At 52.5% G+C, this 22,819-nt stretch overlaps 2 protein-coding genes across 3 annotated transcripts; one reads left to right on the plus strand and one right to left on the minus strand.

Annotated features, from left to right (window-relative positions):
* The first annotated feature begins 108 nt into the window (after positions 1-108).
* LOC308572062 (calpain-5-like) lies at positions 109-21,041 on the plus strand. Of its 2 annotated transcripts, none has more exons than XM_081167892.1 (13): positions 109-386; positions 7,276-7,494; positions 9,054-9,185; positions 9,942-10,150; positions 12,883-13,075; positions 14,212-14,408; positions 14,977-15,054; positions 16,417-16,600; positions 17,776-17,901; positions 18,578-18,774; positions 19,443-19,564; positions 19,911-20,047; positions 20,592-21,041. In XM_081167892.1, exons 2-13 carry the CDS (start codon positions 7,330-7,332, stop codon positions 20,769-20,771), a joined length of 1,920 nt encoding a protein of 639 aa, XP_081024018.1. In that variant the 5' UTR covers positions 109-386; positions 7,276-7,329; the 3' UTR covers positions 20,772-21,041. The 2 variants fall into 2 exon arrangements, with proteins under 2 accessions (XP_081024018.1, XP_081024017.1); XM_081167891.1 differs by lacking the exon at positions 109-386 and adding an exon at positions 6,154-6,292 and having other exon boundaries at positions 6,431-7,494.
* On the minus strand, positions 983-6,224 carry LOC308572186 (uncharacterized protein; the record flags this gene model as incomplete). Its single annotated transcript, XM_081168152.1, has 3 exons — positions 983-1,545; positions 4,039-4,150; positions 5,970-6,224. The coding sequence occupies 3 exons, from the start codon at positions 6,222-6,224 to the stop codon at positions 989-991; spliced, it is 924 nt and encodes a 307-aa protein (XP_081024278.1). The 3' UTR covers positions 983-988.
* Positions 21,042-22,819: the final 1,778 nt, after the last annotated feature.

The raw sequence follows: 22,819 nt of genomic DNA on the forward strand, positions 1-22,819 counted from the left end.
GGGAATCCCCAACAGGGGTTCTCTGCTGAGAAACCTCCAAGGAAGGAGAGCCCACCTTTTTCTGAGGGCGCCCAGCCCTCTCCTACCTTCAAAAAGTTCTTTCTAACATCTACTTGGAGAATCTCGCTGGGGTGGACGACACTGCAGGCCCCCCAGTTCTCCATCTGCTGCTGCCATGTGCATATGAAGTCCTTGCTTTTGCTGCATCCTGGCGCTTTCTTGGCACGCCAGTCCAGGGCGTGGGGGATCCGGGCTCCCCAACCGGTTCTGCCAGCTTCCCGTGGGGCTCCCTGGTAGGTCTGGATGTGGGCCTGCCCCTCTCTGCAAGCTCCAGCCTGCGCCTCCCGCAAAGAGGAAGCTGCGCTGGACCCGCCGGGAGGAAGCAGGTAAGAGGCCTCACCTTTGCCCACCTGTTGGGAGGGGAGGGGAGGAGGAGAAGTCCCTTGGGTGGGACCAGAGGCAGAGCGCCAGGCCTGGGAAAAGGGGTTGTGTAAAAGCAGCCATTCCAAAAAGAGCCTGGGGCAGAAGTGAGAAAGGGGTGCCTCTGGAAGAACTTTCTGAGGGCCAGATTGACAGAAGTTGGTGGCCTCTCCTTCCTGGGTTCTTAAACAAGGGTTTGGGTGGCCAGGGATTCCTGCAGCGCATGGGGTTGGACTAGATGGCCCCTGGAGGCGCCTTGCAGCTCTGTAATTCCAGGGTTGATTTTGAAGCGCCACAGGTTGGGCGCCCTCGCTGCCTCCGGAGATGGCGAGTGCCACCACTTTGGGCTGGCAAGGGTCCTCTAGTAGTCCAGCCCCCTGCGACGCACGGTGCCCCTCACCGCCTCCCGTCGGAGAGGGGCAGGATCCGGCTTGCCTTTCCCACGGATCCCTTCCTAGCCCCGCACCAAGGCCGTTTTTCGGAGGCGAGGCTTCCAGGACGCGCGAGTACCAGGGCGCACGGCGGCAGCAGCCTCCGCTCCCCACAAACACGCGGACACGTCTGGGGCTCACTTCGCGACTTCTTTACTGTCTCGGGCGGGCGAGACCCCCCCTGGCCGCCTGACGGGGGGCGTCCGGCTGCACAGCTCCCGGAGCTGCTGGGGGAGCAGCGTCGCCTGTCCGCCCTCGCCCAGGACGCAGGGGAGCCAGCGCGCGTCGTAGACCACCTGCCCTCGAGGGGCGCCGCCGCAGCTCCCTTTGGGGACTTCGCCCTTGGAGTCCGTGCGCAGGATCAGGATCTTGGAGGGGCAGGGCGCGCGCAGGCGGCGCTCCCGAGGGGACGGCGAGCGGCTCGCCACCTGCTGCCGCGAGCGCCGGTGCCGCCCCGACGCCTCCTCCAAGTCCTCCGGTTGCTGCTGCTGCTCCTGCCGCCGGGCGCTGCTCGACGGCTCGGGGCGCTTCCCGTCGGTCCCGTCCCTCCTGGAGACCCGACGGCTCAATCCGCTGCCGCCGCCGCCGCCGCCGTCGAGGGCCCGGCTGGAGCTGTGTCTGTGCGTCTGGGGAGCCGCCTCTGGACGAGAGGAGGCGCGGTGGGTGCTGCGCGCGCTCTTGGGGCGTCCGCCTTCTGCAAATTCGGGTGCAGGGGAGAAGAGAGAGAGAGAGAGAGAGAGAGAGAGAGAGAGAGAGAGAGAGAGAGAGAAAGAAAGGGTGAGGCCCCAAGGAGGAGGGTCCCCAAATCGCTCCTCCATCTCTGTGCCCCCGTCCCAATTTGGAGCAACTCTGCGCACCCCCATCTGCGTGCGCCAGAGGCACTCGGCCGTTCCGGTACCCAAAGTCACACCGGCCCACCGAGGGGAGATTTTTATTGCATGAGATATTTTTTTTGGAACCGCCTGTTTGTAGGAAACGGCGACAGCAACACCCTCGAGCGGCATACCAGAAAAGTATACCGTTACCCAGGAAAATGGGGGAAAATTTGCAACCCGACTTTAATGCGCACACAGAACGCAATTTCTAAGCACCTGGCGCCGGAAGTGGTGCCTTTGAAGGCTCCTGCCTGGTGTCAAAACGCAGGGAGTTCCGAAGTTGTATGTGCTGCCACACTAAATTATAGATTTCGTGCAAGGGAAGCCCCTCCAAGGGAGCATTGCAGGAAGGCACTCTGCACATGCTTGAGAGCAGTCTGCCCTATGCTCCTAACTCCAGCTGCTAGTGGGCTGAGTTCTGCTGGGATTGCAAGCTGTGGTTTTCCTGCCTCAAGCACAGCAGCAAAGACTGACTCTCTCTCTCTCTGTGCATAGCAGCCAAAGTCAGCCAAGTCTTGGAGGTCCCGGACCACAGAGAGGTTAGGCTGGCCTCCGCCAGAGCCAGGGCTTTCTCGGCTGCGGCTCCAATCTGGTGGAACGCTCTGTCCCAAGAGACCAGGGCCCTGCGGGACTTGACATCTTTCTGCAGGGCTTGCAAGACGGAGCTGTTCCACCAGGCCTTTGGCCAAGGCACAGTCTGACCCCCTCTCTCCTTCTGTAATCCTCATAGCACTCTAGCCCAATGGTTGCCATTAATTTGATTTGAATTGATTTTAGAATGAATTGATTTTAGAATGTATTTCAATTAATTATAATAATAATAATAATAATAATTTTTTATTTATACCCCGCCCTCCCCAGCCAAGGCCGGGCTCAGAGCGGCTTACAAGCAATAATAAAAACAAGATGAGTGATTACAACTTAAAAACAAAAATAAAATACAACATTAAAATAATGGAACATTAAAATATTAAAAAATTGACCGTGATTTTATGTAAACTGTGTTACTTTTACTGTTGTTAGTCGCTCTGAGCCCAGCTTCAGCAGCTGGGGAGGGGGGATATTAATAATAATAATAATCATCATCATCATCATCATCATCATCATCATAGCTAGAGAATCCTGCAAGCAGCGGGTTTTCTTTCTCTTTCCCTTACTTTTTAAATGCAACTATTAAAATTCATTTTCTCAACACCCCAAAACCAGTCGCCTGAGGCGGCCACCTCACTCTGCTGAATGGGAGGGCTGGGCCCTCTTGGGTGCGAGTGACTCTGCCCCCCAGCCACGAGTGTAGCCAGGATTCTTGTTAGGTGGGGCAGGACTTTTGTTGGAGGGGGGAGAACCAATGAGGTTGGTCAGTTAGTTAAGTGCTTCTATTGTTTTGCTGAAGTCAGGAGTGCCTGGCGTGCTCTGGTCCAGGGGGTCACGAAGAGTCGGACACGACTAAACAAACAAAATTGTTTTGTTTGATGGGGGGACTGCCCCCTGCCCCCCCGGCTACACCCGTGCCATCTCCAAGCTGCCCGGCCCTTAAATTCAGTTTTTCCTTGACTTTTGATTTGCACCCTGTCTTGGACCTAAAAGCAGAGAGGGAAGAGAATCTCCCATCCCACACACCGTGGGGCTCCCGGTACCACCTCCAGCTGAAAGGGGGGGCTGTAGCCTTGGGTTCAGACCCCCCACCCCTGACAACACCCCCAGCTAGGCCTGGCAAACCCCAGAGAACCACTGCTGCTACCTGCCTGCGCAGACAGTACTGGTCTAGACGCACCCAAGGGGGGCTTGGATTATTGTGGGTTGGGGACATCCTTACTTGGGATGGGGTGAAGAGACAGGAGGAGCCTCAGATCCGCTTTTAACTGCAGTGCAGACAAGCCCCAGAAGTTTGGGAAGGGGCTTTTCTTGGCGGGAAGATGGGCAAAGGGAGGGAGCCTGGAAGAAGCTGCCTGGTGCTCCAACTCCCATCACCCCCTACCAGCTCGTGGTTGAGGGAGGTGGGATATTGCAGTCCAGGCAACACCTGAGAGCCCAAAGTCAAAGAACAGGGCCCTCCGCCCACTGGCCGGCCACAGCTCTCCTTGGGTTGCCGATCTGCCTGCAGATGCCGTCAGGACTCGAACTCAGGGCCTGCTGCAGGCAGAGCAACACAGCCCATCCTGGACTGTGCAGAGTCCAGGCAAAGATCCATTGTGGGGTCCCTGCAGAGTCTGGGGGAGAGCATCTTTCAGGGGCCGTGATGTGAATGGGGATCCCCCCCCCCGCCTCTGGTGGCTCCCCAAGTTTTCTCATCCCACAAAAAAGGACTCCCCGACCTCGGCTGCTTGTCGGCTCCAGCGCCTCTTTGGCCTCCTGCTCCTGCTTCTCTCTCTTGCGCTTGCTCCGGGGAACCTCTTTGCTGCTGAAGGGCGGCGGAGGCAGGCAGAGCTGGGGGGGGGGCGAGAAATATTAATAATAATTCCTTTATATCCCGCCCATCTGGCTGGGTTTCCCCAGCCACTCTGGGTGGCTCCCAATAATAATAGCGATAAAAGATCAAACATTAAAAACTTCCCTAAACAGAGCTGCCTTCAGGTGTCTTCTGAAAGTCAGATTGTTGTTTATGTGGGTGTTCCAGGCAGGCAGGCGCCACCACCAAGGAGGCCCTCTGCCTGGTTCCCTGTGACCTCACGTCTCCTGACCAAGGCGGTTCCAGTCCCATGATGAGGCCTGAATCCTGACTCAAGGGGATCCAAATGGTCCGCATCCTCCAGGTGTGCCTGGAGCCGTTCAGCAACCACCCGCTCCATCACCTTGCCCAAGAATGGAAGATTTGAGACCGGGTCTGGGAACGCTCCTTCACAGAGGAAAGCATTCCCCGCCCCACAGAGCCCATCGCCCAGCCCCTCCCTGCTCACTTTTATGAGGCCAGGTCAGCAGGTCCAGTGAGCGGGGCATCAGGTGTCCTCCTCCAACAACCAGTCCCAGCTTCAGGTGGGCCAGATGGGCTTGGGTCGTTCCTGCATTTCAGGGGGTTGGTCTAGATGACCCTTAGGGGTCCCTCCCAAATCTACAGGTCTACAATTCTTGAATTTCCTGCCCCAGAGCCAGAGGGAGGAGGTCAGGGGTGGATTCCGGCACTCCTAGCTGGCCACTGTTGGCAGCTGGAGACTTAATATTTGGGGGTGTTAACGGAGAAATCTGAGGGCTCCCTTGGACAAAAAAACAAGGACCCCAGCCAGGAATCCCAGAGCAAAACAGCAGCCAGTCGGCTTGGTCTTGATTGAAGACTGTCGCCACAGGACTCCCACCTGCCACCAGGTGAAACAAGATGGAAGCCCCAAACAAAAGGGAACCCAAACTTTTATTAGCAGCTAATCACCATGTTAAAGGTAAAGGTAAAGGGACCCCTGACTATTAGGTCCAGTCGTGACCGACTCTGGGGTTGCAGCGCTCATCTCGCTTTACTGGCCGAGGGAGCCGGCGTTCAGCTTCCGGGTCATGTGACCAGCATGACTAAGCCGCTTCTGGCGAACCAGAGCAGTGCACGGAAACGCCATTCACCTTCCCACTGGAGCGGTACCTATTTATCTACTTGCACTTTGACGTGCTTTCGAACTGCTAGGTTGGCAGGAGCAGGGACCGAGCAACGGGAGCTCACCCCGTCACGGGGATTCGAACCACTGACTTTCTGATCGGCAAGCCCAAGAGGCTGTCTAGGACCATGAAGGTTGGCATGCCAACTGGGAAGGGCTCCTGTAGACGTGTTGGCATGCTCAAGGGATTATGGCTGCCCTGTATCAAACCACCCCCCTTTGATAGTTCTTCCTTCATGGAGGAAAATAAAAGTGGAACGGTACAGATCCGATGCACGGGTGATTTTCTATGAATTTATAACAGAAGTGTCGCGTATGTCATGTGTGAATGTGTGTGTGTGTCAAGTTTGTACAAACTGAATGATTGGTGGGTGTCTTTTACTGCAACACCTGTGAGTCAGTACATAGAGACATTGATCAGTGAATTCTTACATTTGGTATCGCACAGCAAAGGCCCTTTGAATAGATAGGAAGACACTGTGATGAAGTGTTTTGTGGGGACAAGTCACAAAAGTCACAAAAGTGATTGTGCTGGTTTTGGTAGTGGGCTGCAGGTGCATGATATACGCTGGAGGGGCAACCCCCCCCCAACCTATGCATAAATTCCTGCAACAGGGGGTCTGGCCTAGTAGGGCATTACTCCCCCCCCCCAACCCCTCGCCCGTCCTCACCAGAGCAATGACGTTGTTGGCTACGCAGAGCAAGACCAGGCCGCCCAGAAACTTGATGGCCAAGTCCCCGACTTCCTGGCAGGAGCTGTGCTTGGAAGACATGGCAGGAGGTGGGCTGCCATTGCAGACTGAGGACCAAGAAACCAGCCGGTGGGGGGGGGGCAGGGAGGAGAAGCCATTGTGAGGCGGCAGCGATGAGCTCACAGTAGGAGAGGAGGGGGCAGCGAAGGCCTGGCATTGTGTGGGGTCTTCCATCCCTGCCCTATAAGCTCCCCGTTGACCCGCGAAAGGCAAACTCTCAGGAATTTTTAAGTAGTAGATAGGTAGCCGTGTTGGTCTGCCATAGTCAAAATAAAAAAATTCCTTCCAGTAGCACCTTAAAGACCAACTAAGTTAGTTCTTGGTATGAGCTTTCGTGTGCATGCACACTTCTTCTTCAGGAATTTTTAAGGAATTGACAGGCTGCGTTGATTCCTGTGTTGCGGGTTGGGATGGATGGCCTTTAGGGGTCTCCCTTCCCACTCAGCAATTCCGTGATTAGATTTCAAAAGAATAAAAGTCAAATCTGCCTCCTATTTTTTCTTCTTCCTGTTTTATTCTGTCGCTTTGGGGGCCGCTTCTTCTTCTTTTTGAATTTGCATTTTATTTATTTGTTAACATTCTTATATTACATTGGTAAACGTTGTCCTATTACATTACAGGACTTACTGTAATAAAATTTCCAATGTGTATACAAAAATGATATACAAATTTTATGTACCTAGAAAGAAAATGAAAAACAAAAAAAGAGAAAAATCAAAAACCAATTCCCCCCCCCAAATCATATACCGTACATACCAACACACTAGACTTCCTGTCTTTTCCATTGTATATTCCTTTTTTGCAAATGAATATATGATACAATACAATATCTTTATTGTCATTGTCCCATACAGAACAATGAAACTGAAAAATCTACATAAGACATTCAAAAACCCCTAAAAACTCTGAAACCCCATTTTAAAATACAATATACTCCTATAGAGACTCCTTATACTGGGTTTAAAACCAGAATTGCATTTGGGTAGAAACTGTTTCTCAGGCGGCTAGTCCTAAGAGAATGTGCTCTTATTATTGTATATTTCTTGACATATTATCTAATACATTCCTAGATCAATAGGTGCTCTTAGTCTTGTTTCTCAACTCCATCTCACTCCAATGTCAGTCGAATGCTAGCTATGCAAATCTGCCTCCTAACCTGTCTGTTTCTTCCCTCCCCCCCCCACCCCCATAATTCTGACCCGGGGTCCCTCGTCCCTCCTCCAAGGGCTGGAGCCCCCCGCCCTATGTCTCCCCCCCCTTGCTTCCTCTCTAGGTCGCCATGCCTTCCAGGCTGAAGTTCTTCCGGGGACAGCGCTACCAGCACCTGAAGAAGCGCTGCCTGCAGCAGCAGAGCCTCTTTGAGGACCCCGAGTTCCCGGCCACAAACGCCTCCCTCTTCTACCGCAGAGACCCTCTGCAGGGAGTCTCCTGGAAGCGCCCCGGGGTGAGCAGGAGACAGGGGCGCCTAGTGGTTGGAGCGCTGGAGAGGCCAGGGTTCACATTCCCCCACTCGGCCCTCGGGAAGCTCCCTTGGGGGCCGGTCCCCGCCTGGCCTACCTTGCAGGGGTTATTGAGAAGGGGAGCCCCCCCCAAATCATGGAATTGCAGAGTCTCAAGGGACCCTCAGAGGCCCTCTAGTCCAACCCCATGTGCAGTGCAGGAATCTTTTGCCCGGCGTGGGGCTCGAACTCACAACCTTGAGATTAAGGAGTCTGCCAACTGAGCTATCCCTGTATTAGGAGGAAAAAGTGGGGTGGGAATTAAATGAATACATAAATACGGGGTCTTGGGGTGGGGTTGGTGAATCCTACTGTACCCAAAGGACTTCAGCTCAGCAGATCCCCATAAACTTGGGGTCCCCTCCACAAGCAGGGTGTTTCCTTGACCCCAAAGGGGTGGGAGAGAGTGGGGGCCTGGGCAGATGTGGGGGACTCCCTGGTCCTGAATGGGGCAAGTGTGCCCCCTGAAGGACCAGGTGCGCAGCCTGGGAGTCATTTTGGACTCACAGCTGTCCATGGAGGTGCAGGTCAATTCTGTGTCCAGGGCAGCTTTCTACCAGCTCCATCTAGGACGCAGGATGAGACCCTCCCTGCCTGCAGACTGTCTGGCCAGAGTGGTGCATGCTCTAGTTATCTCCCGCTTGGACTACTGCCATGCGCTCTACGTGGGGCTACCTTTGAAGGTGACCCGGAAACTACAACTAATCCAGAATGCGGCAGCTAGACTGGGGACTGGGAGCGGCCGCCAAGACCACATAACACCAGTCCAGAAAGACCTCCATTGGCTCCCAGGACGTTTCCGAGCACAATTCAAAGTGTTGGTGCTGACCTTGAAAGCCCTAAACGGCCTCAAAGGCCCAGTAGACCTGAAGGAGCGTCTCCACCCCCATCGTTCTGCCAGGACTCTGAGGTCCAGCTCCGAGGGCATTCTGGTGGTTCCCTCTCTGCGAGAAGCCAAGTTGCAGGGAACCAGGCAGAGGGCCTTCTCGGTGATGGCGCCCGCCCTGTGGAACACCCTCCCACATATGTCAAAGAGAACAACTACCAGACTTTTAGAAGACATCTGAAGGCAGCCCTGTTTCGGGAAGCTTTTAAGGTTTGATGTATTACGGTATTTTATTATTTTGTTGGAATCCGCCCAGAGTGGCTAGGGAAACCCAGCCAGATGGGCGGGGTATAAATAATAAATTATTATTATTATTATTACTGTTATTGTTATTGTTATTATCATTATTATTGTTATTTTATATAAAGCGCGAAAGGCAGGAGCGTCATTTCCCACATTGCCAGGGTTGGACTAGGTGCCTCTGGGTGCCTCTTCCAGCGCTATGATTCTGTGCGATGCTGCCTCTGGCTTCTGCTGCTTCAGCCGCAGACCTGGCAGGGCTGTTTCTCAGGGGGAGGTGGGTGGGGAGAAGCCCCTTGGCTCTGCCAGGTCCTGCCCTATCATGGGGGGCGTTTGGGGTTCCAATGTCCAGAAAGCCTCTCTCCCTCCCTTGGCCAGGAGCTGTGCGCTGACCCCCGGCTCTTTGTGGACGGCATCAGCCCCAGGGACCTGCACCAGGGCAGCCTCGGGAACTGCTGGTTTGTGGCGGCCGCCTCCTGCCTGGCCAGCGAGCCCAGCATCTGGAAGAAGGTAGGGGCCCCTCCTTTGCCCACCCCCTTCCCCCCTTCTCTGCCCCCTCTCTGCCCAAGCAGACACCAGCCTCTCTCTTGTTTGCAAGCGGGATCTAGCCATGATGTGAACGGGGCTGGTTGGTTCAGGCCAGGGTGCCTCTGGTCATGTGCAGAGTGTCCGGAAGAGAGATGCAGCCCTGTCCAGAGGTCTGCCCTCTGAGGTGTGCCAGGCCTGCTGCGCCCAGGCAGAATCCAGTTCTTCTCTTTTTATTTTTTAAAATTAATTTATTTAACATAATTATTACAAAATATAAGCTAAATATTGCAAATACATACATATATATTTCAGATAAGCACACATATATAAAAAAGAGAAGAGAAGAAAAAAGAAGAAAAAATAAAGAGAAACTCTCTCTTTTTTAAAACAAACAAACAAACAAACAAACAAACAAACAAACAAACAAACAAACAAACCCAGAACCTAGCTGTGATTCTGGCTTCTTTGAGTGCCTCTGGGCATGTGCAAAGTGGCAAGGATCCATTCAGGGTTCGGTCAGTCAGCCAGCTACAAATCCACCTAACAGCTGCCTCGCCGCACTCCCATTTTACCAGCTTCCTGGCGAGAATATCCTGGGGGACTTTGTCAAAAGCCTTCCTGAAATCAAGATAAACTATGTCTTCAGCATTCCCCTGATCCACTCGTTTTGTATCTCGGCCTTTTTCTTTGGCCTCCTCCTGCCCGAGTCCAAAGCCCTTCCTGCTTCTCTTCCCTCAGGTCATCCCCAACCCCCGGGAGCAGGATTGGGACCCTGGCCGGCCCCACGCCTACGGCGGCATCTTCCGCTTCCGCTTCTGGCGCTGGGGCAGCTGGACGGAGGTTGTGGTGGACGACCGGCTGCCCTGCCGCCAGGGACAGCTCCTCTTCTGCCGCTCGGCCGAGCCCCGCGAGTTCTGGAGCGCCCTCCTGGAGAAGGCCTACGCCAAGTGGGTGGGGCAAAATGGGGGGGGAATTGGGTGGGGGGGTCTTCTCAAGGGCGTAAGGAGAGACCTGCTACTGGATCAGGCCACCTGGTTCAGCATCCTGGCCTCAAAATAGCGGAAGGACCCCAGGATCCTAGGGAGCGAGATATATTGGCAAAACCTATTGGTGTTTCGCAACTTTCCGACTCGTTGCAGGACCTTAGCCAGACCTAGCAGAGTCAACGCAGAATCCACGGAAGCAATTGGCGACTTGGCTGCAGGCAGGATAGACGAAGCAGGAACCAGGAACTTGTAGTTAGGTGTTTATTATATACAGCGGACTATTTACAGGAACACCGGGACGCGGGTGGCGCTGTGGGTTAAACCACAGAGCCGAGGACTTGCCGATCAGAAGGTCGGCGGTTCGAATCCCCGTGACGGGGTGAGCTCCCTTTGCTCGGTCCCTGCTCCTGCCCACCTAGCAGTTCGAAAGCACGTCCAAGTGCAAGTAGATAAATAGGTACCGCTCTGGCGGGAAGGTAAATGGCGTTTCCGTGCGCTGCTCTGGTTCGCCAGAAGTGGCTTAGTCATGCTGGCCACATGACCCAGAAGCTGTATGCCGGCTCCCACGGCCAATAAAGCAAGATGAGCGCCGCAAGCCCAGAGTCGGCCACGACTGGACCTAATGGTCAGGGGTCCCTTTACCTTTACCTATTTACAGGAACAGAACACGGACCTTTTGCTAGCTCTCTCTGACACGACTCACAACTCCTACACTCACTGACACACTGAACCACTGAACCCTGAACTAACACATTCCCGTTAGGAGGCCATTAATTATCGCTCCCTTGAGAGAGCTTGACCAATCAGGGAGCTGTCTCCATGTCTCTGTTATCACCAGGCAGACTTACTCCTTCACATGACCTTCTGGCTGTCTGCCAGACCTTAATTGACTCTGTGTGAGTAGCTACACATACATAGTTTCCCAACAAAATAGACTGCCTGGAGAACTTCTGAAGAGCCCCCATTGGCTGCTGGATCCGGCCAATGGGGGCCCATCTAGCCCTGTTCTCACAGTGGCCAAGTGGGTGCCCCAGTGGGGAAGCCTGTGGTCAGGATTTGAACACAAGAGCGCTCCCCCATCCCGCGATTTCCTGCAACTGGGGTTCAGAAGCATTGACTGCATGTGAACGCAGAGCAATAATCGATAGCCCTCTCCTCCTCCATGAATTTGTGTGATCCTTTTTTAAAGGCATCCAGGTTGGCTCCTGTAGCAGGGAGTTCCGCAGTCGCAACGCAGGAATCGCGGCTCAAGAACCCGACGGACAGCCGTCAGATCTCATGTGGCTCTTTTTATAATATTCCAGAGTACTTTAAAAAAATCTAATCTAGAAAAACAAACCGGAGAAGGGGGAAAGTAAAAGGAAAGGAAAAATAGAAAAAGATGAAATAGCTTCTGATTCTCTGTCTGCCAGCTAAATATACAGTGGTGCCTCGCAAGACGAAATTAATTCATTCCGCAAGCTTTTTCTTCTTGCGAGTTTTTCGTCTTGCGAAGCACGGTTTCCCATAGGAATGCATTGAAAATCAATTAATGTGTTCCTAGGGAAACCGCTTGCCAGGCTGGCGGTGCGGAGAAGGGCTTTTCTCCCCACCGCAAGCCTTCAGGACAGGTACGGGAACAGAGGGGAAGGCGCGCAGCGCTTCTCCTCTGTTCCCGGGGCTTGCGTGGGAGGAGGGTTTTTCCTCCCCACCGCCAACATTCAGAACAGCATTCTGAATGTTGGCGGTGGGAAGGAAAGCCCTTCTCCCACCGCAAGTCTTCAGGACAGCCATCCGAAGGCTGGCGCGGGGAGAAGGGCTTTCCGCCCCACCGCCAGCCTTCGGAGGAGGTCCGAGGACAGTGGGGAAGACGCGCTGCGCTTCCCCGCTGTCCCGGAGATTTCCCTATGGGCTTTCGTCTTGCGAAGGAAGCCCATAGGGAAATTCGTTTTGCGAAGCGCCTCCAAAACGGAAAACCCTTTCGTCTAGCGGGTTTTCCATCTTGCGAGGCGTTCGTCTTGCGGGGCACCACTGTACTAATATATTCGCTCAAATTAATATCCAGCTATTCTATTTTCTATCAACCATTATTTTTTGCCAGATATTATTATTTATTATTATTTAATTTTATTTATACCCTGCCCTCCCCGACCAAGACCGGCCACAGGGCAGCTAACACCCGGTATAAAAACAATTGATTAAAATACAACTTAAGATTAAAATACTACTGAAAATGCAGCCTCATTTCAGTGGAAGCCCAGATCGAAAACTGTTTGCGGGGAGAAAACGTCAAATCTTTGCCAAGGCCAACTCTCCAGACTGGTCTTATGTGGGCTAGAAAAGTCAGAGAAGTCCCCAAATAGGGGTTCCATCACCAAAGGAAAAGGAAGTTAATTTAAAGTCTGCCTTTAGTCTTAATAAATGTCAACAGTGGGCTTCGCAAGTGTGGGGAGGGCGGCTGGGATTCTCAGACCCTCCTCCTGACAGACTCTCCATTGGGGCAGCTGGCTGGCTGTAATCCCCCCCCCGGGCTGTGTGGTCGAATGGTTAGAGCACCTGCTCTGAGGGTGGGCCTTGTTCCTTCGCCCAAAAGACCGGTCATTGGGGAGTGACCAGCCCACCCCAGCCCCAACTTCAGCATTGGGGGGGGTCCCCCTCCCCGCTAACCACTGGGCATTCCAGCCCACCCACCCTCTTTCCCCTCTCCTCCCCAGGCTGAATGGCTGCTACGAGGCCCTGGAGGGCGGCAACACGGCCGAGGCGCTGGTGGACTTTTCGGGGGGCATTTCGGAGCCCCTGGCGCTGGACGAGGGGGGCTTCGGCACGGACCCCGAGAAGCGGAAGGAGCTCTTCCAGCAGCTGAAGAAAGCCCACGCCCGGGCGGCCCTCGTCAGCTGCTCCATCCGGGTGAGAAAAGAGGCCGAGGTGAAGGAGAGGCAGCGCGGCGCAGTGGTTAGAGCGCTGAAAGAGACCAGCGCTCGAATAATCCCAATTCTCGCTTGGTGTGACCCTCAAAGCCAGACTCTGCCTCTTGGCTTTCCTCGCAGGGCTGTTGTTGGGGACTGAATGAGGAAGGGGAGAGAGAGAGAGAGAGAGGGAAAGGGTTGGGATATCAGTGCAATAAATAAATTAAATAAAGATAAATTGGCCATTAGAAGTAAAAAGAGAAGCAGGGGGAAAGCATTCTTTCTCTCTCTCCCCCCCATTTTTATTTCTGCTTTTCAGATATATACATTTCACTGATTTTACAATCTTTTTGACATTTCAGAACTTGACTTCCTCCCCCTCTTTCTGCGGCTCCTTAAATTTATTTTTTTAATATCTTCTGCATATCCAAATTCACTTAACTCGCTCGTTTATCTTCTTCCAATATTTACTCTTTCGTAACTGCAGGTTATTACAATAATCCTACCAGTGGTTTTTTTTTTATCTGTTTGCAATTTACCTGTAAATAATTCAATAAACCATTTCCACTCTTTTATAAAAAAAAGTTCGTTATCTGGATTTCTTATTCTTCCAGTAAGTTTTGCCATTTCTGCATATTTTTTGTATCCATTCTTCCTTTTGCTGGGAATTCTCCTTTCCCTTTTTGGGCAAATAACATTCTTGCCACTGTAGTAGCAGACATGAATAAGTTTCTGTACAATTTAGGTAGTTCCACCCCTATAATTCCCAGAAGAAAAGCTTCTGGGTTTTGTTTGTTTTTTAACAAATGTTGCTTTAAACATCTTTTTCAATTCATTGTATATCGTTTCCCAGTAAGCTTTACCTTTACTGCAAGACCACCCATTATGATAGAAAGTAACATTCTTGCTGCTGTAGTTGCAGACATGAATTAAGTTTCTATACAATTTAGGTAGTTCTGTCGCTATAATTCCCAAGAGAAATAACATTTACGAATGTTGTTTTGAACATCTTTTTCGTTGCATTGTATATCGTTTCCCAGGAAGCCTTAACCTTCCTGCAAGACCACCACAGGGCGTTCTTAGTCTTGCATGGCTGTTCTCTGAATCTGTGTGTGTTGTGTGTCCCCCCCCCCATAGTCCCTCCCTGGCGAGGGGCCCGAGGCTGAGCTGCCCTGCGGCCTGGTCAGGGGCCACGCCTACGGGGTCACGGCGGTCAGGACCGTCCACCTGCGCAGGAGGAACTTGCTGGAGCTCTTCAAGGTCAAAAAGCTGCAGCTGATTCGCATGCGGAACCCCTGGGGGACGGTGGAATGGAACGGGGCCTGGAGCGACAAGTAAGGGGGCGCGCGGGAAGGCTGCCTTTGGGGTGGGCGGAAGGGGGAGAAGTCAGCCCCCTTAGTCACAGAATTATGGACCTGTAGAGATAGGAGGGGGCACCAGTGGTCATCTACTCCAACCCCTCAATGCAGGAATCTAGGGGAGAAGTCAGCCCCCTTAGTTGAAGAATTATGGATCTGTGGAGGTAGGGGGACCCCAGTGGTCATCTAGTCCAACCCCCACAATGCATGAATCTGGGGGAGCAGCCAGCCCCCTTAGTCGCAGAATTATGGACCTGTAGAGAAAGAAGGGGGCACCAGCGGTCATCTAGTCCAACCCCCACAATGCAAGAATCGCAGTTGAAGAATCCCTAAAGAGATGGTTGCCTGATCTCTGCTTAAAGGGGAAGGGGACCCCAAAGGTCATCCAGCCCAACCCCATGCAATGCAATGTGGTGGGGTCCCCCTGGAGGGGAAAGGAGACCGGGTGGGCTCTGGGGGGCTGTTAGAGAGGGTCCTGCTCGAGGGGCGGAGGCTTTTGACCTGTCTCACTTCAAACCTCCCCCCCCCCACACACACTTCAAAGGTCCCCAGAATGGCAGAAGGTGAGCCAGCGAAACCGGAAGCAAATGGGGGTAACCGTCCGGGACGATGGCGAATTCTGGTAAGTTGGGGCTTTTTGGGGGGGGGTCTCCATTGGTCTCTCTGTGATTGTGGTGCCCCCTCAGGGTCCGATCCTGCAAGACTCCATTTCAGGGGTCAGCTGCAGGTTTCTAGGACAGGCATAGGCAAACTCTGGCCCTCCAGATGTTTGGGGACACAAGTCCCATCATCCCTAGCTAACAGGACCAGTGGTCAGGGATGATGAGAATTGTAGTCCCAAACATCTGGAGGGCCAGAGTTTGCCTATGCCTGATCTAGGATGTGGAAAGACCCCAAGGCAGGCTGACCCCTCTTCCCCTCTCCATGGGGCAGCCCCTGCAGCCCCACTCCCAGCCTGCCAAGACCAGACTCTGACAGCTGATGGATTGATTGACTGACGGATAGTATTTCTGTTCCGGTTCAAATGAGTCCCAGAGCAGCTCACAAGCAACAAATAAATGCACAACGTCAGTAATTGCAACCGATAAAACACTATATTAGCAAACCAGCAAACTAAAATATAGCTGGACGTCACAATTGGAGCATGACACTGTCAGCATCGCCCTAGAGCCAGTGCGCCAACTGGACTCATGTACCTCAACCCCGACTGGGCTGGGCGAGCTGGGTAGCACCGCCAGAGACCTCCTTCCCGCAGGAAACGGTCACAGTGCTGTGGACTCACAGCTTAGAGCTGAGAGCACCGGATTCACTGTCTCAATACTTCAGTCGTTGCGCAGCAGAGTTTTGCAGAGTCTTGCAGAGTATAAACCACTCGGAGAGCAGCTCTGTAAAATATCTTCCGTTTATTCTATAACTACAACTATGGTACAAAACTATATACAGAGCTAAGTATTCTGAGCATAAATCAATGCTACACTGAGAGTCTGCAGCTGCTCTTAGCAGCAATCTTATCTCTAGGATCTCCAACACTCTCACTCTCTCCGATACACTGACTGACTGACTCTCTCTCACACACACAGATATGTTGCTGGGCAGAATAAGTTAATAGGCAGGACACGCCTCCTCTTCTCTGTGGAGAGTCAGCAGAGATCATCAGGAGATGGTCAGGAGATTCTTGGGTATGGGAGGGGTGAAATCTCCTCAGACACACCATCTGATTAGCAAACCAATAAGGCGTTTATAATCTCTGAAGCAATATTCACTAAATTGCAGCTAAAAAATAAGCTGCAAAGTCTGCACACCCCAATGTTTCATAACCTTTCGCTCTCTTTGGTTCATTGAGAGAGTGTGTCTAAGGAGCTCCAGCCGGCTCGAGTAAGTGAGCCAAGCCACACACACGCACCGGAAGGGTGAAGGAGAATATTTCCGACCTCGCCAGTCCCTGCCTGACTCTTCTTCCCTGTCTCCCTGACTTTCCCGGCAGGATGAGCTTTGAGGACTTCTGCGCCCATTTCACAGACGTCGTCATCTGCCGCCGCATGAACACGACGAGGCTGAGCTGCCGGCGGAGCTGGGTGGAGGGTCTGCAGTTTGGGGAGTGGGACCCCCAGAAGAGGCGGGCAGGGGGCTGCCTCAACCACAGGGACACCTTCCTGGAGAACCCCCAGGTGATTGGGGGAAAGCGATGGACGTTCTGGGACCCCATATTTCGAAAACCTCATCAGTTTCGGTTGTTTGCAAGCTGAGAATAAGGGCGAGAGGCTGAGTTCTCCTCTTTTTAGCGTTTTATTTCTTTTGCTTTAAATGCCCTTGCTTTCCCATTTTTGCTGCGATTCCGGCATTGCAAGGCGGGTTGGACTAGATGACCACTGGGGGTCGCTCCCAATTGTGCAGTTCGATTATGTCAATTTATTGATTTATTAAATCTGTACACTGCCCTCCATCCGTAGATTTCAGGGAGCTGCACAGCACAAAAACGCAAGATAAAAAACACAAAATACCGTATTGGCCCGAATATAAGCCGCACCCGAATATAAGCCACACCTTTAAAATTCAACGGGGGGGGGAGAGAAAAAGACAATACCCGAATATAAGCCGCTGCCTTAAAATTCTGCAGGCACTAACACCTGTTCCGTTTTACCGTCTGCCTGTTTCAGCAGTGATATCATAAAAGCACATTTTTGTAAGGTCGCGAATTTAAGCCACACTTTAACTTTTCACGGTCGGAATTTGGGGGGAAAAAAGGTGAGGCTTATATTCAGGCCTATACAGTCATACAGTGGCGTAGCGTGGGGGGTGCAGGGGGGGGCCCGGCCGCACCAGGCGCAACATCTGGGGGTTAGGGCTAGGGGGCGCAAATCCACGGGTTAGGGGCGCAAATCCACGGGTTAGGGGCGCAAATCCACGGGTTAGGGGGCGCAAATTACTTGCCTTGCCCCGGGTGCTGACAACCCACGCTACGCCACTGCAGTCATACCTCTTCTTGCGAATGCTTCATGTTGCATTTTTTTCAACCCGGAAGTGTTTATTTCTGGGTTTCGCTGTGCGTGCGTGCACAAGCATTCTGCGTGGTTCGCGCATGTGCAGAAGCACTCTATTGCAATTTGCAGATGCGCAGAAGTGCTGCTCTGGTTACGGTGCGAACCGCAACCCCAGAACGGATCATGTCCACAACCACAGGTACCACTGTACGGTACATAATAAAAATAAGAACAAGAACACACACACACACACACACACACACATATATATATGTGTGTGTGTATGTATACATATTAACAGATATATATACCATATAAGCAGTCAAAACAATAGGCTGACCTTTTCTCTCTTCTCCCCCCAGTTCTTCTTCGACGTGTCTGGGGTTCGAGACTCGGTCCTGATCTCGTTGCAGCAGGAAGACACCCGTCAGCTCCGGGGGTCTGGCTCCGGGGGGCACAACCTCCCCATTGGCTTCGAGCTCTTCAGCGTGAGTCCAAGCACCTCGTTCGGGGGGGGGGCTTGGGGGTGCAGGAAGCTCTGGGTGTGGGGAGTAGGGCAGGTCATAAAAAACTTTTTTTTTAAAATGCCTGCTCCAAAGGTCTTAGCCCAGCTTTGCCTGGGGACGGTGGGATATAAATAAAATCATCATCATCATCATCATTTTGCTACACTAGGGATTATCTAGCTATATCTGAAATTTCACGCATATCAGTTAATATCTTGACCCTGCTTGGCTGAACTGAAATTTCAGCCTTCATGACTTGGGAAAATGGCCAAGTAAACAGCTATTTTCATAGAGGAGGGTCAAGATATTAACTGATATGCATGAAATTTCAGATATAGCTAGATAATCCCTAGTGTAGCAAGATAAGACCTTTGGAGAAGGCATTTTCAAAACAAAGCTTCTAATGAACCGCCCCCTGGGGGGGAGGCCTTGCCTGACTTGGCAGGGGAGGGGCTGAGGGGGGGGGCCTTGGCGCTGCCATTTGAACTGCAGAGTTGGAAGGGACCCCCAGGACTCACCTGCCCCAATGGAGGCTTTTGAGCAGAGACCGGCTGGCCACCCCCAGGGGATTCTCGAGCGGCGATTCCTGCCTTTCTGGGGTTGGGCTGGATGACCTCTGGGGTCCCCTCCCCGTCCCATGTAATTCCCTTCCTCGCAGGTGGAGCAGAACCGGACTTGGCGCCTGCACCGCATCCCGCCCCGAATGGCCGGCTCCACCTACATCAACTCCCGCAGCGTCTTGCTCCGGGCGGAGGTGCCCGGGGGCCGCTACGCCCTCCTGCCCACGACCTTCGACCCCGGCCAAAGCAGCACCTTCCTCCTGCGCATCTACAGCGAGCGCCCGGCCAGGCTGCGGTGAGCGGGGCCCCTCGAACCCCAGCCTCCCTCTCCCTCTGAGCATCTGCAGAGTGCATCCGCCTCGCCTGACGGGCCTCTTCGCAGCAGCCCCTTTCAGCTTGGCAACTTGAGATTTCACGATGGTGACAAGTGTTCCTCTGGGCATGGGCAGAGTGCCTTTCCCTCACTATGGATGGAGCAGATTGTCTGATAACATAAAGACAGAGGGTGGTGTCTCTCCTCCAGGGGGTGTTCTCTCCTTCGCTGTGTATTTAATTTTAAAACACCCACCACCCCCAAAAACGATTCCTGGGAGCTCACTTGCCCCTCGCAGACCCCTGGTTCCTGGCGTTGTTGGCAAACTGCAGTTAGCGGGTGGGTGGGCTTTGGACGAAGGGGCCCTAAGCAGGGATGGCAGGGGGTGGACTGGATGACCCCTAGGAGCCCCATACAGATCTATCTTCCTGTAAGGCTATTTTCCCCCCCCCCCCATATTTAAATTGCATTTTAACCTGTATTTTAAATTGTTTGTTTTTTTCCTATTATGTTTTCACTGTAATTTTATTGGTGTTAGCCGCCCTGAGCCTGACTCTGGCCGGGGTGGGCGGGGTATAAATAAAATTCATTATTATTATTATTATTATAGAATAAAAATACACTTCTTTCCCTCCCTCTCTGCCCCCCAGGGCTGTCAACCGCAATGACCCCCCACCTCCACGCTGCAGCTGCTGCTCCGGATCCCACCAGCTCATCACCTCCGTTTGCGTCCATCGGGCCGTGGGGTTGGCACTCCCCAACTCCAGCAAAGGTGAGCTTGCGACGACTCCTGCCTTGCAGCGGGTTGGGCTAGATGACCCCTGAGGGTCCCTCCCAACTCTGCAGTTCTCTGATTCTGCAGAAAGACACTCCCCTCTCCCAAACGCCTTGCCAAAAGGCACAGGGTGAATTCAAGGGGGAGGCGGCAGGAGAGACCTGCCAGCAGCTGTGAGCTGTGTTGCAGAGCCTCCACATTCAGGGATAGTCTACCTTTGCCCAGGGGGGGTTGCTGGTGAGGGAGGGGCTCTTGAGGAAAGCCTAGGCCCTGGGCGAGGGGTCCCACAAGAGGCCTAGGGGCAAATGACTGGGCTGTGTCCCCCCCCCCTCTCTCTCTCCAGCCCCAGATGTCTACGTGAAGGTCTGCTCCGAAGGCCAGGCGGTGCGATCCTGCCTCCACAAGGCCACCTCCAGCCCAGACTTCAACTTCAAGGCCGTCTTCTGCCGCCGGCGGCCGCAGAAGCCCATCCACATCGAGGTGGGTGGAATTGGGGGGGGGACGGCCACACGGGCAGCAACATGATCTCCCACCTGTTACGTTCTGAAGGCCAAGGAAGGATTGGACCCGGGTTAATACAATACACACGAGGCTTGGCCAGCAAGACTCTGGGAGGAAGTGCGAATAATCATCTGCCACACCCTAGCCCAAGTCCCTTTTATTAACAAAAGAACTTTTAACACAGCGCTTGTAAGAACCAGTCAGATGTCCTCTGAGCATTAAAACAAAACAAAAACCTACCAAGTTAAAACTACAAAGAACTAATTTGAGCATGCATACATTTTGGGTAAGTAAAACAGGAATCAAGGAGGAATGTATTTAGCAAACCCTGGAGGTCATAAACAGGCAGTAAACAGGAAAGGAAGGATGACAAGGAAAGATAGTATTTACCAAGCCAGAGGGTTACATATGTGGAGGTATTTTTCTTTCAATTCACAACATGCTGTAAATTACAAATCTGTTTTCCATAACTTTTCTTAATCTACCACCTCACATTCCTCTCCTTTTGTTCCCCGCTCCACAGGTGTGGGCCAGGCGGTTCCTGCGCAGCACCCGGCTGGGGTACGTCAAAGTCTTGGCTGCGGAGACCCCCCCGGACGCCGGCAGTGGGCAGGTGCTGCGGCTGCAAGGGGGACCCCCTGCCTGTCCCCCAGGCTCCATCCTCGTGGAGACCTCCACCAGCTCCGACCTCCTGGCTCTGTGAGCTCGGCCGAGGAGCCCTTTGTGGGCGCCAGGGAGTGCATTGGGTGCCCGCCTAGGGGTGGGCGTGTTAGGATATAGTTCCATTCCACCTTAAAAGGGCACAGGCATGATATTCGTGTATCACATGCCTGTTTACGTCCAGCACAGTCTGCTGGGAACTTCCGTTGTGTATTGCTTTTGCTATACTGCTCTTTTGCCGGAGACGAAGGGATGCAGACATGTTTTCCTTTGTTCCTGAACTATGCTGAATAAATGCTGTAAATAAGGCTTACATCTGCCTCTGTCCGCCTCATCCGCTGTGTGATGGTTTACACACTCTGCTGACAGAGCGTGCACAGGTCTCTAAGCGTATCTGAGGCTCGTGTCGCTGGCTGACTGATGCTGTTCCACGGGAGACCGGTGATCGTCCGGAGCAAGCTGGGGGCCTGCCTGATGCCCCCTTCTCCCCGGCAGTATCCCAACAACATGGTTTCGGGCCCAGATCCATGGCGCTTACAGGAGAGTAAGACTGCTGATGGTTGCAATCCGGCAGTGACGGGGCATGTGAAGCGAGGCTTTTCTGTGCCGCGGCAGAGACCTGTAGGCACACACGCAAGGACCGCTGTCCTTCTGCTCCAGAAGAAGCCGTGCTGCTTGTTGTCATTGATTTCTGTCACATTCCCAAAGCAAGGAAGGATTGGACCCTGATTAATAGAATACACACGAGGCTTAACCAGCAAGACTCTGGGAGGAGTGCGTATAATAATAATTCCTCTCCACCCTCCGGCCCAGGTCGTTTTATTCACAAAAGAACTTTTTACACAGTGTTTGTAAGAACCAATCAGATTTCCTCTGAGCATTTCAAAAATGTGGGGACAAAGTCAGATCACAGTAATCCTTGTAACTACAGAAACGATTTCCTACTTGAGCATGCATAGTAGTTCAGAGTAAATAAAATAGGAAGCAAGGAGGAATGCTTTTAGGAAATCCAGAGGTCATAAACAGCAGTAAACAGTATTTACCATTTCCTTGTGAACTCTCTTCCTGGCCCTTAAGGTCTATCTAAAGATTAACAAAACCAAAGAAGGGTACATCAAAGAAGCTACCTACTATCCTTATGATCCAGGACGCCTGATGAAGCAACTGGCCTTTGTTTAGAATGCTTCTATGTGCCTGTCAGACAGAGAAATAAGACAGAGATGTGGATTGATCAGAAATCATATCAAAGTGGCTCAAGCCCAGTCAACGCAATGCTTTCATTGCTGACACAAATAGCTTGCTCCATATATTTTATAATTCCTCATAGCGATCCCACCTGATCACTACAATTTCTGCAGATGTTTCTTGAAATTTCACTTTATAACGTGTACGTAAAACGGAGAGGACAGTTGCATCAACCGAAGACAAGCGAAAGGTGGGGAACAAAACGGGAAAAGAGGCACACGGGACGAGTCCGGTTGCGCACGGGTGGAAACGAAAGGAAACTCTCGCTGTGGATTTCTGTCCCGACAAGGTCCAAGGAAAGGCTGTTGATTGTCAAGTCTAGTTCCCGGGACCTTCCAAGGGAGACCGTTTTCCTCTCGGATGCCGCAAACGGAAAAGGGAAGCTATAAACATTAATGAAACCTCTCTTTGCTGGGCACCAGGAACTTAGCTGTGAAGCTTTTAGCTTCTGGAACGTCTTTGCTGCTTTCAAATGCTGGTGGTGAATGTGCCGCACTTCAGATTTTATATTCTGCTTTAATAAAGTCTTCTAAACCCAGCAGGATCTGTAAAAACTCAGCTGCACTACTCAGCGTAAAAAATAGAACATTAACAGAGTTTGAACCTGGGAGGATGTTGGCTTTGTGGCTGGCTGGGGGCAGGGTCACCCCCCGGAAAGAGCAGGTTTTTGGGGAGCTCCTGGACCCCTCTCTGTCATGCTCAAGAACCCTCTGTGACTAGGAGCACATTTTCCCAACTACAGCTGGCGTTATAATAATTTTAAGGTCCCAGGAAAATGGAAAAGCCTCCCCATTGTCTTTTCCTTCACAAATCCTGCCTTAAGGGTATGTCTGTGTTTGAATAGGG

Source organism: Podarcis bocagei (assembly GCF_964188305.1).
Source record: "Podarcis bocagei genome assembly, chromosome: 13".
Taxonomy (NCBI): domain Eukaryota; kingdom Metazoa; phylum Chordata; class Lepidosauria; order Squamata; family Lacertidae; genus Podarcis; species Podarcis bocagei.